Below are 15,360 nucleotides of genomic sequence, written 5' to 3' on the forward strand. Positions count from 1 at the left end.
TAACAATGTTAATCAACTCATATCAAGCGGATATTTCCATCCTATCCCGTACAACAAAGAGCGATATCTATTATATCAAAGCCATTGTAAACCTTCAAGAAGCCACAAAGCAAACAAACTGGTCTCCTAACCTTCTTCCGAACACAGTAAAGAAACAATGATCCTTTGTTCCCCTTCCAGTAACGCTTTACCTCCTACGATGCGCAGTAACGCAAACGGTACATCCCAGGTGATGTATTCACATAAAGTTCAAATACGAATGGCAACAAAGACAAGGAGGCGTGCTCCGAAGTAACCAACAATACCCTCGAAGGAGATATAATGCTCATGCTTGACCCTCTCAAGTACCCTTCTAGAGGCTACCTCGCTATCAGTACCATTTGATATACTTCAATCAACGACAGAACAGGCTTCTGTCACGTGCCCTGCCTCGCATGGATAAACCTGAAGGAGTGGCAACTTCTCAAATGGACAAACCCCGCTTGGGGGGCAAGATGAACCTACCTGCAGGCGGTACTACTACTGTGCCTATCAGAGATGTCTCCAACAAGAAAAAGCGTGCGCTAGAAGAGGACAGCGACAGCGAAAACATTGATGATGGTAAGCGAACTTGCATCCATCTAATCGATGAAGCGATGAAGGACTTGGAGTTAGGTTTCGAGAAGGATTCAGAAGACGACTACGACTCTGATAGCAAGACAGAATCAGACAGTGACGGGGGCAGCTCTAATGACGAAGATGGAGGTGACTCCAGCACTGAAAAGACAACTGTCAGTACTGGGGACATCTCAAATGACGAAGGGTCAGATTTCGGTGGTGGAGATGTTACAATGGACGAAATCTTGGATTCCAATAGTGAGGAGAGCACAAGCGACGAGAAAATGGATACCAGTGACGAGGACAGCTCAGGCGACGAAGAATCCGATTGGAGTGTTGGAAGCGGCTCAAGCGATGAGGAATATATGGATGTCAGTGATGCAGAGAGTTGGGGTCCCGAACATGTGAATGATAGTGATCAAAGCGATGATGAGGACTATACATATGAACGACCGAAAGCTTGGAACTGGAGCAAAGACAACAACATCAACAACAATAAGGATGACGACGACGAGGACGGTGATAGGCTAATGATTCAGCTTATATATCCCAATCATACCCACAAGATCTGCGATGACACATCTTCAGAGGATGAGGACGGAGATGCACTTATCCAAGAAGATGTAGATGACACATCCTCAGAGGATGAGGTCGAGGCTGAAGACGAGAACAAGTCGGGCTGCGCTGATGGTGACTCCTCTACCGCATTCCCCGCATGTGAATTTCTCGACAAACACGCCGACAAACCAGGCTACATCTATGATATGACATCACATGGGAAGAACATCCTCATCCTAATCACGACATCTAGTCCCCCAACTCTCATCCGTGCCTCCGCAAGGGATCTGATCATGGGATCCAGTGTCTTTGCTAAAGTATTTGGCTACAATGAAGAGATCACGGATGATCATGTGTGGAGTGATGAAGACGAAGAACGAGTTTGGTGTCCGTCAGGAACGAAGACCAGGTATGATGACATTAATCCTGTGGCCATGATATGGGTTCTTCTGGCTATGCGTAAGCTTTCTATGCCGGACACTTTGCGTGTCGAGCTTGCCTTGCTCAAAGATATTGCCGTCATCGTGGACCGGTTCCAGCTCCAGCGTGCTGTAAAGGAGTCTGCACTCTACTGGCTTGGAGGGGTTTATTTGAGAGAGGATGGTAAGAACATCCCTAACCGTGCTGAATTGATTGACTGGGTCTTGTACATTACATGGGTGTTCCGAACAGAGAAGGATTTCCGACAAGTCACACGCGGTCTGATTATGGATTATTATGCCTTGCCAGATCAGCCAAAGAAGTCATATACGCCTCAAAGAATATATACGGCCATCTACAATGCCCGAAGGCAACTCATTGGGGAATTGCAAGCAGAGATTATGGACCATCTGTGTGAGCTAAAATCAGCACGGGGACACGTACCCCATTGCGTGAAACTTTGTTCGCATGACTTTCGACCAGAATTGGATACCTGTTTCGAGCTTACGCGAAGCCCGAAAAGGTACAAGAAGTCACCATATGGCATTCTTTTGGAGGTCTATAAGATCGTCAGAAGAGCCGAGATTGTTGGCATGATTCATTACAAATACCCTACGTGCGAAGTTTATCCGCATCATGTTCTGCAGGGATGTGAAACAAGGTTTCGGGAGTGTTTGGGGATTGGCTTTGACCGAGAGATAGTGGAGGAGCTTAGCGAGGGCGAGGTAAAATCTCCTTCTCCGCTGCTGTTCAACTTTGATGCGGTGAACTGGCCATGTAAGAAGTGGGTTGGGGACGAAGCAGATGAATACCCGTATCACGATGCATTGCGCACTGGGCAGTGATGACGGATATTTGCCAATTAAATCTTGGTATTTGATTGTACAAATGAGATTTGTATCCGGACTTCTCTTCAATCATTCTGTTTTTCATTTATCTCTCTCCTTTTTTGCGTGGCATTGTCAATTTAGTAAAATTCCTATTCTTCGACTTGATCAAGCCGCTATATGAGATGCCAGCTATGTAGGTGCTTCACCATCTATGAGAGATATCAACAAAGGGATCGTTGAGGTAGAAGAGAGGTCTTGGTGAAGCAGCTGCACTACCAACTTAAAATCTGACCACCAGTTCTCTCAGTAATGTAAACTCAATCCGCTCTAATAGTCAGCGACCATGACTGATACCAATATCAAGCAGGAACAAAATGTCTCCGACCCTCAATCACATCATAATCCCGGTGTTGTTCATCCACTGGCACATCAACAAGCTGAAGCTTCTGCGTTTTCAGACCTCTTCCACTCTTCTTGATGAGCACGTCTAGGAAATGTGGCCAAGTCGTTGACTTCATGGGTAGTTTGCTCGTAACGGGGTTTGGGGCAGTTAAGGGTTGGCGAGCCCATGATGGCGGTGATCTCGCTTAAGAGGGCTGTTAACTGGAGAATTAGATCAATCTGTTGACTGAACCAACAGTTTAATGGAAGACGCCGTTCGATGGAGTTGAATGGCAGACGAAGTCTCAGCCAAGTACATAAATACGCATCTATGCCCGGTGATAAGTCAGCCATCAGTTTGCTGGGACAACAATGACTGTCGACCTTATTGCCAATCCGTGTGATACAAAGATTTATATGAAACCAGACTTTGAACCTCACTTGTGAACAAAGATGTTTGCTTCTCACAATGCAGATCAAGCGGCGATGCCCACCCAGACAAGAAAGAATTTGGAATGATAAAGTCATCGTCAAATTGGACAAAGCCACACTATCCATACAATGGAAAGTCCCACTACAGATCATATATTACGTCGAATAATTACCGCTATTTTCAAGTGTAAACAATACAACAACCAAAGTCTCTGAGAAATAGATATCTAGCAATCCCTTCAGAATCCAGTCTGTATCAAGTCCTTTCATCCAACCACCCTCCTATTATACCCTGACTTTGTGGCGCACATAACCAGAGAAGGCAAACTCCATGCCATGTAGCCTCAGCACTTTGTAGTAGCAAAACAATCATGGATAAGTCCGACTTATGACCCCCGGGCGAAAGATATATAGATGGTACCTGTACCTCTTGAACAGGGGGCTGCGTCGACTCTGCCAACCCTAGTTCCATCACCTGTCACTGTCAACATCACCTTATTACCGTCATTTCTCAGTTCTCTCCAAAGCCGAAATATCTATCTGTTGACAATCTATGCAAGATGAACCCCGTCGAAGAACTGATCTCTCTGATGGACAACTACAGCACACACCATGATAGTGATATGGATATGGCTGATGGATTGATTCCCCCATCTGGCGCCGCTAGCTTTATCCCTACCTCCGACCCCTCTGATTCCAAGGAAAATAGACCTCCTCCTCCGGGGAATGAAGACACCATCGACGATGCTACCGATGTAGCTACCGAGGCTGATCTCCACGAAGCCATGGAAGACTTGGACGTAGATACCGATTATGAGGCGTCTGAGAGTGAGGATGATAGCGAAGAGTATGAGGAGGATATGGATGACGAGGATCGTGATAGTGAAGAAGATGACGAAAGCGTCTGGGATGACGATGATGAAGTCTACGATCCCGATAACGCGCCTATCAAAGATGGTGATCTCGACGACATCGAACGCAACTTCAAGGGTCTGTACGATGAGTCCGGACCTCAGTCACCTTCTTATCATCACGATGACGATAGCATGGAAGATTTGGACTACGAAGGTACCCACAGCGATGAGTGTGGATCATCAGAATCTCCAAATGAAGATATGGATGACATCTCAACCGAGGATCAGGATGAATATGATGGCTGTGCTGGCTCGGACATGGACATGTCAGACAACAATGACGAGGGGGAAAGAGAAGAAGAGGAGGACGATGACGAGGACGAGGACGAGGACAGCGACGTATCTTTCCCCGGAGCCGACTATTTGAAAAGGACCGCTGCCAAGCCGGGTGTTGTTCATATTCTAGGGTCATCGGACAGATCTTACGAAGACACAACAGGTAGACGCCATGTGGTGATAAAAATCACAACATACGATCCACCAACGCTAATTCGTGTCCCCGTTAAGCCTCTAGTCCTCTCATCCGATGTGTTTGCCGAAATCTTCGGGTATGTGAAATGCGAAGGCGTACACCCTAGTGACTATGATCGCTTGAATGAGGATAAGCTCATTTGGACGGAAGAGTTGTCATTCAACTGGCCCAATCCAGCAGCCATGCTATGGGTTCTCCAGACGCTGACAAAGCGATGGCCTGAATTACCAGAGTGCGTGGACCTCGCCTTTCTCAAGGACATCGCTGAAATTGTGAATCGATTCGAGTTAGGAAGTTCCATGGATTTCGATTCATTCGGCTGGCCGGTGTATGCCTACGTGAGGCCGGATAGGACTGTGCCTTCGCGCAAAGAGTTGCTGGACTGGGTGATGTTCATTACTTGGGTGTTTCGGTCCAGAGGTGGGCACGATTTTCGCCAGGCGAATCGTGGTGTGATTATGGATTTTACGTTTAAGGCTAAGCCAGAGAAGGGACTTTTGCCTCGGCACTTGTATGAGTCTATTCACAAGGCCCGATTGGAGCTTTATCAGAAATTGGCAGAAGTTATCCGCGGACATTTGGATTACTTGGCTGAGAATCAGCATGAGGATCGGATGGTCCCCTGTGCGCATCACATTTCGAGTGTCTGGGAAGATATTCTCAAACTGGCGGAAGATCCAAAAAGTCACAGGGTGTCACCGAGCCGGATTCATTTGAAGATATGTGAGTTGGTGGAAAGCTTCGAGAAGCTTGTTAAGGAATCGGCACCTGGGTGCCCTGTTCGGCCACTCGAGACTTTACTTGCCTGCGAGAAAGAGATGCGAAGATGCCAGGGCATTAACTGTGATGGGAAGAACGCTCGGAAGACTGATATATGCCGTGTGACACGTTATGGATGGGGGTTTAACTTCAAAGAGCTGTCCTGGCCTTGTCCGGATTGGGTGGGTGTAACGGCGGATAGGAAGCCGCGCAAGAGGTGGATGCCTTGGGATTAGAGGGATACTATTACAAAATATCAAGAATGGGGAGAAGGGTTCGGGCTCTGTTTAGGTTCAGGTTCGTCTAGAGTGAATCCACTCGGGGAATTTCCCCGCACTTACGCCATAAATGCATTATTAATGCAACAGTCACACACCAGAAATCAGTCGTAGCAGCAACAACTATTACCTCTCTCTTGATCTTCTTCTTCCAACATACAAGCACCAGTGTAACTAACTCATCTTCACCTCCTCCGTAGTCATGCCCCTCGCCAGAGCAACCTTCGAAGACATCGTCCTCGCTGAATCCCCCACCTGGGAGACCGTCGAAGGAAACATCTACGTAAGCCCCATCATATGTCAAAGTCAACCTTATCACTGACCACCATCTCCCAGTTTCCTCCCACAGCAATCAAAGACAAATCGCTCTTCGTTCCCATTGACAAGGTGACATTCTGTCCCTGGAAAGGAGACGCATCATATTACTCTCTTGTGCTTGGGGGTGAGCATCCCCCTCCACTGCCTGTTTGTTCAAAAATGCTCCCTGCGGAGAAAAAACCCATCGTAATCGTTGCTAACAGCCTGATATCTAGCTACGACAATTCCCGGTGCAGCATGGTATTATCCCAACCCATATGATGCTGCCAGCAACATCAAAGACCATGTGGCGTTTTGTATGTTTGCCCATTTTCTACAGTTTACAGACTGGGTGAGCTAACGGCCAGCGTATGGATTACACAACAGGCAGCATTAAAGTGAGCGTTGAATGAATGGATAGTCTAGATTAGGGTTGTGATTGACATCGCTGTAGTGAAGATTGATAGTTGATCCAGAAGTACTTGTTTTATATCACTCTTCCACTCAATATCCCAGTACACTGTAGGTGCGATTTGTGCTGGTTTCCTTAGCTACATCAGTACCCTAGTGTTGTATCATACTATCAATGTTCAATCTAGGTCTCTCTGCAACTAATGAATGAATAATATATCTAGCCCCAATAGTCAGTCGTCTAATCCAAGTAGGAGCAGCCGGCCACTAGCATCCCAGTAGTAAAGAAAAGCACTTCCCCCTCACTACTCCCCCTCCCTCACAAGCCCATACTTCTTCTTCAAATGCTGAATCGCCGCCTCCGCCAACCGCCCTATCTTCCCAATTTTCGCAATCTCTACCATACTAATATCCCAATTGAGATCCCCCCGCAACCCGCGCTGAATCTCCACCGCCATGAGGGAGTCAATCGGCATCTCTGCAACCTCCTCCGCGGACATCTCAGCTGCCCGCGGCATATGCCGCGCCAGGTGCTTGCTCAGCTCGTGGGACAAATTGTTCGCTACGTCGGAATCATTCAGCATGGTCGGGTTCTGGTCGACCCTCCGCAGGAGCTCCTTGAAGGCCGCGCCACCGACCGTCGTTCTCTGTCCGTCCTTCACCTCGATATTAGTGTAGAGGGAGAATCGTGGGTCGGCAGACGGCCATACTGTCCGGACAGTAGGGTCGCTGATAGAGCGGGTGTTTCCGAGGCCGATGATACAAGCGTCTGACGTTATCCCTTGACCAATAGACGTTGATGGGGAGGCAGTAGGTGCAGGATGAGGAGGAGAGAAAGGGGCATTGGACTGGCGGATAGCCAGCTCTACACCTTCTAGGAGCTCGTCCTCCCTGACAAGCCGCACGGAAGCTGCCTGCATTGCCTGTAACACCTTTGCATCACGGCTGACGAGACCACAGTCCTCCACGGCCCCGAGAGCAAGTGTGGCCGAAGGGAGCCCCAGTCGGCGGCGGTAGCGCGTAAAGCTGTCAAGGAATGTGTTGGCGGCGGCATAGTTGGCCTGGCCGTGATTTCCACAGATTCCAGCGATGGAGCTGAAGACGATGAAGAAGTCGAGCAGCTGATCCGAAGCCGCGTGATGAAGATTCCATGTGCCTCGGACCTTCGTGGCAAGGCAGGTGGACCACTCATCATACGTCATTTTCGCGAAACTCTGATCTCGTAGAACGGCAGACATTTGAAGAATCCCTGCCAGTGGTCGGGGACATCTGGCGATCGCCGACTCAACATCGGCAGCGGTGGCCACACTCCCTGCCACGCAGATGACATGACAGCCCTGCTCTTCTAAGTCGAGAATAAAATCCCGATCGCTATCGGACTGTCCAGCAGAGCGAGACAGAATAACTAGATGTCGTGCACCACGCTGCACCATCCACAGGGCTACGGAACGGCCTACACCTCCCAGGCCACCCACGAGAAGATACGACTTGTTGGGCGAGAAGCTTACCGGAGGCTGGGAAGTTGGGGCCAACTCCATCGGATCAGAGGGCATTCGGATTAAGATCTTACCCATGTGGCTGCCCTGCTGCATATACCGGAAGGCGTCGGTCACCTTGGCCGCCTCATAGATGGTGACGGGTCGGATGGGCTTAATGTGGCCACCATCGTACCAGTCTTGAAACTGTTGCAGCAGCCTGAAAGTCTCTGTCAGATGAAGAATCCCCATACATTATCTTCTGGCTGTGCATGCATGCGCTTACCGTTCATGAGCTCGGGGGTTCTGCTTGCCCATCTGAAAGAGGTCGAATCCGATATAGGACCGATTCTCAATAAACGGGGCCATGGCCAACTGGCCGTTGGCCAGAAAGTCCCGTTTCCCAACCTCAATGAACCGACCGAAAGGTGCCACACATTCCCACGAAGTGTGCAGCAGCTTCCCGGACAGCGAGTTGAGCACGATGTCCACCCCACGGCCCTGAGTCTCCTCCATCAGACTCGGGAGGAAGTCACTGTTTCGGGAGCTGAAGATGTGATTCCGCGGAATGCCAAACTCTTCGATCAAATACATAGCCTTATCCTCATTTCCCACCGTTGCGAAAATCTGCAGGTCGTATCCGCATCGTCAGTCTAGCTACCAGGATTTATCTCTAAGTCCAGTGCTCAAACGTACCTCTGCACCTACCGTCCGACAAACCTGGATTGCCGCGAGGCCCAGTCCACCGCAGGCCGAATGAATCAATACAGACTGGCGTGCAGAACGCAAATGTCAACCGATGTCTGTACAACGAGCAAAAGGGGCCACACAGTGAAGGGGAAAAGGGTAGGGTTAGCTATCTCGGCTGGTTGACTTACATCGCCATTTTGCAGGCGCCCAAGGTGACACAAGCAATACCAAGCGGTCATATAAACGGACCCCATGGTCGCTGCATCATCCAGGGCCAAGTCTGCTGGGATCTTCCGGCAGAAAGTGGCGGACAGGACTACGCGAGTACGAAACAGCCCACCACCTAATATCATGACTCGGTCGCCTGGCTGCAGATCCTTCACGTCGGATGCGACGCGGTGGACGACCCCAGTTCCCTCGAGACCGAGCTCGTCGGCTCTTCCGAAGACGCCCATCCCCACTAATACGTCCTATATACACAGACGTTGGTCAGTCTTCATTTGTTTGGCAGGTGAGTAACGTTGGTGGTGAGGGAAAGCACGATATACCCTGAAGTTCAAGCCGACGTAATGCACATCGACCTCAATTTGGCCTTTCTCCAAATCTTCTCGGTGACCGGCTATTGCCACCCACTGTGTTGTATCTATCAGGCCAAACGAACCGACATCCAGCTTGCGCGGGCACTGTGTCTCTGGCCGCGGTGAAATCTGTGCCGTATGCATCCAATGGCATCTGCTGACGTGTGTCACCCCCTGAAAGAAGGAATATTCGGACTCAGTCACTGCTGCCTCTGAGCAACGTCGAACGCGCTGCAGCTTCTCAAACACCTTAAACAGAGCTCCAGCCGCCTGCTGCGTATAACAATCAGTCTCGAAGAGAGAGATACTGCCGGGCATCTCATGTCGGAGAGCACGCGTCAGCCCGAGGATCAGCCCGAACCGAGGGTCGGCACAGTCCATCTGCGAGCTGCTTGTCACCCAGATCATGTGGGATTTGTCAGTTTCCAGCAAAAATGATTGCAGAGAGCGATAGCGCTCCTCAGAGAAGTCATTCAGATATGGGCCATTCAGGTCTAGAAGGGAGATGATCCAATGGTTTTCTCGGGGAGTGTCTTGAAGCGTTGTCCAGTTTACGACGCAACCCCCCTCGCGAAAACAAGATGCCACTTCGTTCGCCCATGGTCCGGGAGAGCCCATTGTTAGGAGAGTCACTGCGCTGTACTTCTCAGCCTCGGGCTGTGAAAAAGGCACTCGAGAGAGCATGGTCAAGTAGGTTTGGTGTGGGGGCGCCACGTCGTAGGCCATCCCTTCTATGCCAATGAAGCCGGCATTGCGTAGTTCAGTATCCCATCTGTCCCGCGATATATACGGCTTGTCATTTACCCTGAAGTCTTTCGCTGACGACCATTGCGTGAGAGACCCCTGGTTGAGGGTGAGCGAGAAAGACAAATGAAAATGCTGCGGCGTCAAGGTTGTGTTCCAACTTACCATTAAGTATTCGGTGATCAAAGTTCCTATTAGATCGTTGTTGTGTTATAAATTAGGGCTCGGGCTTGAATGAGGCTTCTAACATACCAGGGCAAAGCTCATGAAGTAATAACCGACCGTTCGGGGCTAGCAGCTGGCGTATATGTTGTAGGGCTGTTCCGAGTCGCGGCGCCGTGTGCAACTAGTCTCTTGGTTAGCTGGCATCGACAGAAAACAGGCGTTTCTGATCATGAAGACTGACATTGGAAGCAATAATCAAGTCATAGCTATGCAGATCGAACCCTTGCGCTTCAGGGTCGACTGAGATATCGAGCAACGTATAGGTCAAGTCTTCGTTGTGCTGCAAGTTCTTCTGAACAGCTTTGAGGGATGCTTCACGTGCCTCTGTCACAGTGTACTGAGAATAATGCCGTACACCTTCAGGAGAGCGAAGGTGTTGCAGCACGGCTATTGTTGAAGCCCCAGTCCCAGATCCGATCTCTAGCACGCGGATAGTCGGGTTTGAATGTCCCAATAGTGACAAAAAATAGCTCCAATCACATTGTGATTGCAACCATTCATTGTATCTCTCGAGTCTGCCCTCTATCTCGAGCACATCGAGTGCCGAAACCTGCCCAAGGACAATGCGATCACAATTTTCCATGATCTGGCCGATGCATTCGAATAAAATTGGGTGGGTGCCTCTTCTGTTCGCATGGTCTAACAAGATTCGTGATATCGTCTCCTGCCGCGACCCCATACTGTCCCCTACCTGTGACTTGGGCTGAGCAGAATTATCTCGTTGACGCAGCCTGATGGCCTCGGTAGTGATCCATTGTTGCCATCTGCGCAGGTGATCGCTCACAGCTGTAACATCCTTTAAACGGTCATAAGTTTCCATGATGTACACTTCACATAGTCGACTGGCATCCTGCCACAGCTGATTCCGTTCTAAACCCTGATCGCCACGAAGCATGGCATTTGGAGGGACCATATCAATATCTGGCATCCATCTGATTTGGGAGCATAGCTGTTGCGACGCCTTGCAGTTCTGGGGGAGGCTGAGTGGGAACCCGAAGAGGCCGGAGACGGAGAAAAGTATTTGGTCCCCGGCCGTGCCAACGATGTCTCCCAGAGATTGACCCGAGCTCGTTTTGGATAATCCACCTTCGAAGCTGATCTGGGCTGCGCTTCCTCTCACGTAAACCTCACCCATGGCTGCTGGAATGATAGCTCCCATTGATGCATCCTGGTCTCTTTCTGTGAGTACATTGAACATCTGCAGGTGACTGTCCATTGTGGCTGGGTGCAGAGTATATCTGGAGCGTTTATCGCCCATGTCGGCCACTGTTCCCGACGCCCTATGCTCGGTCGGGTGGATAGAGATGCTTCGAAGCCCCCGGAAAACGTTACCGTAAGCAAAGCCAAACCGTTCAAGCCTCCTATAGCATCTGTTGACATCCACCGATCGGGCATACGGCTTGATCTCGCGAAATTTAGGTGCGTGTTCAACCCCGGCTCTGACCCTTCCATGGCAATGTTTGATCCAGCTGTCATCCGTACTGTCGTGTGACATGATGGAAAACGTATACCATTCAGAGTCAGTGATATCGGAGATGCGTGCCTGTTTCAGAGTTGTGAGGATCTCAACCTCGTCCGAATCCCTCAATAACAAAGGCGTTTTGATGATCAAATCGCGGATGGAGTAACCGTCCTGACTCGTATCTAGCTGGCTAATGGCTTCCCCAATCATCGCAATATAGCCAGTGGCTGGAAAAATAATATTTCCCTGAAGTATATGTTCTTCGATCCAGGGTACATCCTTCAAGCGTAGAATATTTCTCCAGGAAGGTTCCCAATCCGACGACTCCACAACACGATCGCCGAGCAGTTCATGGTGCGGATGGTCTCGAAATCTCCACTTGCGAGTCAATCGGCTCTCTTGTAGGTATCTGGTGGTGTGCTGCCAGGGGTACAAGGGCAGGTTGCTCAAGGTGAGTCCTTCCCCATTAATCTCTTGCAGGTTGACTGAGACCCCGTTCACATGCAGTGATCCAGCAGTATTCAATAACTGATCCCGTGTCTCCCCAGCATTACGGATCAGTGTTGATATATATACAAATTTTGGTTTAGCTCCCTCGGAGTGGAATGTTTGGCGGAGGGGCGCCGATAACGCGGAGTGAGGTCCAATCTCGAGGAAAGCTCGGCCCACGGGGCTAGAGGCTGCTAGAACTCCTCGGACAGCATCAACAAAGAGCACAGGCGATTGTAAATTAGACCGCCAGTAAGTCGCATTGAGCTCTGAAGGTTGCGTGATGCACGCTGCTCTGACGCTGGAATACAGCGGCAGCATTTGGTCCGTGACCTGAATGTATGGCGCGATGCTCGCTTCGTAGTTTTGCCCCAGTTCATGCATATGATCTTTAGCTTTTCTCAGCCCGGTCTCAACAAGTGTATGGTTTGGAAAAGCACTTACGGGAGTGATAGGCAATTGAAACCTTAAGGCGTCTACATAGAACGTCTGGAAACTCTGACTTGATTCGATTGACGACGGTATCCATGGCAGGCGGGTCTCCAGATAGCGTGACGCTACAAGGGCTGTTATGGCACGCAATAACCACTCCGTCTTGCAGATAGGGTTGAACGTCCTCAGCGCTGAGACCGACGGCCGCCATGGCGCCAGTACCATCCTGTCTTTTGGCGGCTAAGCCTCGATAGTAGGCAATGATGATGGCCGATTGGGCGGTGATGGCACCAGCAGCATACGCTGCTGCGATCTCCCCGCTCGAGTGACCGACAACGGAGGATGGCCTGATTCCCCAGCTATGTAGTACATCAATCAGCGCAATCTGAAGAGCGGTGCAGAGAGGCTGCGAGAACTCGGCTGCATTGACTCGACTTCCCCTGCCCTCTTTGCTCAATTCCTCTGTTTGTGTTAGCTAGATCGGCTTCACATTTATATAATTACTATGGGGTAGGGAGACGGGCAAGTCACCTTGTAACAACCAGCTGGGCCCATCAGGTAGCTGCTGAAGCGTCTTCGTAAGCTGCCTGATGCAGTCACTGGCAATGGGGAAGGCCCTAATCAAATCCCTCCCCATTCCAGCCCATTGGGCTCCCTGGCCTGTAAATACCCAAACCAACTCCGGAGTAACACCCACCGCGCTCTGGAAATTCGATGAAGATATTGGTTCATTTTGCTGGGCCACTGTAAATGCCCGATGCGATAGATGTTCTCGTCGAGAGCCAAGCGTATAAGCCAGATCATGAAGTATAGACGGATTTGAATTAGCGTGCTCTATAATCTGTTCAATCCGCTTCTGCAGGCTCTCTGCGCTTCCCGCAGATACAACAAGAAGACGAGAGTTCTCGTCCAGAGACCCTTCCGGCGGGGATGTAACTTTTCCGTGGAAACTGGAGCTGGAATCGAGGATAACGTGGCCATTGGCGCCGCCAATACCGAAAGAGTTCACACTGACCCGGTAGCTGCGTCCCTCAGGCCAAGCCATAGGCTCAAGGGGCACATGAAGCCTTTCTTCTTTGAAAGGGATGTCGGGATTGGGTGTATCAAAGAATACATTTGGGGGGATTGTCTTGTTCTCGAGGGAGACAACCGCTTTAATAATGCTGGTGATGGCGGATGCCCCCTCACTATGACCCACGTTAGGCTTCACCTACTTTTCCTTAGCACAGTCCGGCAAACACTGATAGAAGGAAAGAATTACGAACAGCTCCGATGACTACCCCCTTACCCTTGAAGAGTTTCGCGACAGCCGAAGTTTCGACGGTATCTCCGGCTACAGTTCCGGTTCCGTGGCATTCAAAGAAGCCCGTCTGGCCTATGTCTTCAATACCCGCTTTTTCATATGCCCTTCTGACCAGTACTTCTTGCGACTTCGATCCGGGAGTGGTAATACTAGGCGTTTTCCCATCCGAATTGGTGGTCGTTGCGCGGATAATAGCTCGGATGGGGTTCTTATCTCGTATAGCATCTTGGAGCGCCTTGATATAAAGTACATTGACTGCTTCAGCGCGGCCATAGCCATCGGCCTTTGCGTCAAAGGTTTTGCATGTCCCAGTTGGAGACAAAACACCATTATCCGACATTGTGACCGTCATTGTAGGTGCAAGTATAAGATTTGTTCCTGCAACAATAGCTGCACAACTGTCTCCAGAGTAGATTGATTGACAGGCTTCGTGCAATCCTATCATCGACGCCGAACACCCTGTCTGCAGGGTCATGCTAAGTGCAAATTTCAGCCAAAGGGAAGAGCAGAAACAGGCAATGTCTTCTTACCTCGGGCCCTGAAAATCATATTCATAGGAAAGTCGATTTGCCAAAGCAAACTGCCCCGTTCCAAGGACATGGTAGCGACTCGTGGCTTGGGGGTCTTTACTCGCGAGATCGAGCCAGTCCTCGCCGTACACTCCAACATAGCAGCCGATGTTCTTTCCCTTCCAATTGGTTTCACCTGCGCTTTCCAGGCATTCCCATACAACCTCAAGAAGCTGTCGCTGCTGGGGATCCATGCGCTCGGCCTCGTAATCAGTAATTGAGAAGAACGGTGCATCAAATAGCATCGGATCCTCCTGCAGGAAGTATCCATGGCGGGTTTTAATGGCGCCGCGGCTGCTAGCATTGTAGAACGAGTCGATTGTATACCGGGTGCTTGGTACTTCGCATAGGCCGTCTTTCTTCTCGAGCAGAAATCTATATAATTCTTCGGGTGAGTTGACGCCACCGGGTAATCTGCATGCCATTCCCACGATAGCAATCGGAGGAGGGCTGCGGTCTGGTGTGCTTGCCTGCAACATTGTTAGGCTATCTTTCAGGACGGGGCCGTGTAGACATTGGAGATGCAATTTGGTACGCGCCTTGTTTTCATGCCGGCACGATTGGCACAAAGAGGTATTTAGAGTGACCGGATCCATGCCAGGCGTCTGCCTCGGAGTATGGGTACTGTATAGGAAGCTATCCTCGGTACTCTGACAACTGTGGAACTCGGCGTTATGTCCTTCGGATGCGGATTAAGGCATGGCCGTACCCTAGGGTTCGATGAGTTTTTCGTAGCTCAAGATGCTTCTGACTGTGCGTTTATATCGAAGACGCTAAAGGGCCGACATTGTCTACCACATACATCATTCAGAAAGCCGGAGGCGATGATCTACGCAAGGGGATCGCTAGAGCGGTCGTACAATCCGACAATCCGATCATGCAAGGGCAGGCTATATCCCCCGAAACATGAAGCCTAGTATATAGAAATTCGAAACCTACATTACCGAGCCCCTTGTTTGTACGACACGTGGTGGAGCCTGCTGGTCTTTACCAAAAGCATTTGCCAGCTTAACCCTAGAGGTAAACGCGTGCAGCATGGGATTG

General features: G+C 50.1%; 4 protein-coding genes across 4 annotated transcripts; 3 read left to right on the forward strand and 1 right to left on the reverse strand.

Moving 5' to 3' along the window:
• Positions 1–494: 494 nt before the first annotated feature.
• On the forward strand, positions 495–2,420 carry BDQ94DRAFT_159697 (uncharacterized protein; the record flags this gene model as incomplete). Its single annotated transcript, XM_026769109.1, has 1 exon — positions 495–2,420. One exon carries the CDS (start codon positions 495–497, stop codon positions 2,418–2,420), a length of 1,926 nt encoding a protein of 641 aa, XP_026625992.1.
• A 1,358-nt stretch (positions 2,421–3,778) lies between these two features.
• Positions 3,779–5,599, forward strand: BDQ94DRAFT_170665 (uncharacterized protein; the record flags this gene model as incomplete). The annotated part of the gene is made up of 1 exon (XM_026771551.1): positions 3,779–5,599. One exon carries the CDS (start codon positions 3,779–3,781, stop codon positions 5,597–5,599), a length of 1,821 nt encoding a protein of 606 aa, XP_026625993.1.
• Positions 5,600–5,843: 244 nt separating this feature from the next.
• On the forward strand, positions 5,844–6,351 carry BDQ94DRAFT_170666 (DUF427 domain-containing protein; the record flags this gene model as incomplete). Its single annotated transcript, XM_026771552.1, has 4 exons — positions 5,844–5,924; positions 5,978–6,083; positions 6,175–6,255; positions 6,326–6,351. 4 exons carry the CDS (start codon positions 5,844–5,846, stop codon positions 6,349–6,351), a joined length of 294 nt encoding a protein of 97 aa, XP_026625994.1.
• A 175-nt stretch (positions 6,352–6,526) lies between these two features.
• BDQ94DRAFT_178973 (uncharacterized protein) lies at positions 6,527–14,795 on the reverse strand (the record flags this gene model as incomplete). The annotated part of the gene is made up of 12 exons (XM_026773263.1): positions 6,527–8,044; positions 8,111–8,451; positions 8,521–8,595; positions 8,703–8,984; positions 9,063–9,935; positions 10,002–10,027; positions 10,089–10,182; positions 10,243–12,401; positions 12,457–12,906; positions 12,949–13,573; positions 13,725–14,223; positions 14,278–14,795. 12 exons carry the CDS (start codon positions 14,793–14,795, stop codon positions 6,655–6,657), a joined length of 7,332 nt encoding a protein of 2,443 aa, XP_026625995.1. The 3' UTR covers positions 6,527–6,654.
• Positions 14,796–15,360: the final 565 nt, after the last annotated feature.

The sequence above is a fragment of the Aspergillus welwitschiae genome (genome assembly GCF_003344945.1).
Source record: "Aspergillus welwitschiae strain CBS 139.54b unplaced genomic scaffold BDQ94scaffold_17, whole genome shotgun sequence".
NCBI lineage: Eukaryota > Fungi > Ascomycota > Eurotiomycetes > Eurotiales > Aspergillaceae > Aspergillus > Aspergillus welwitschiae.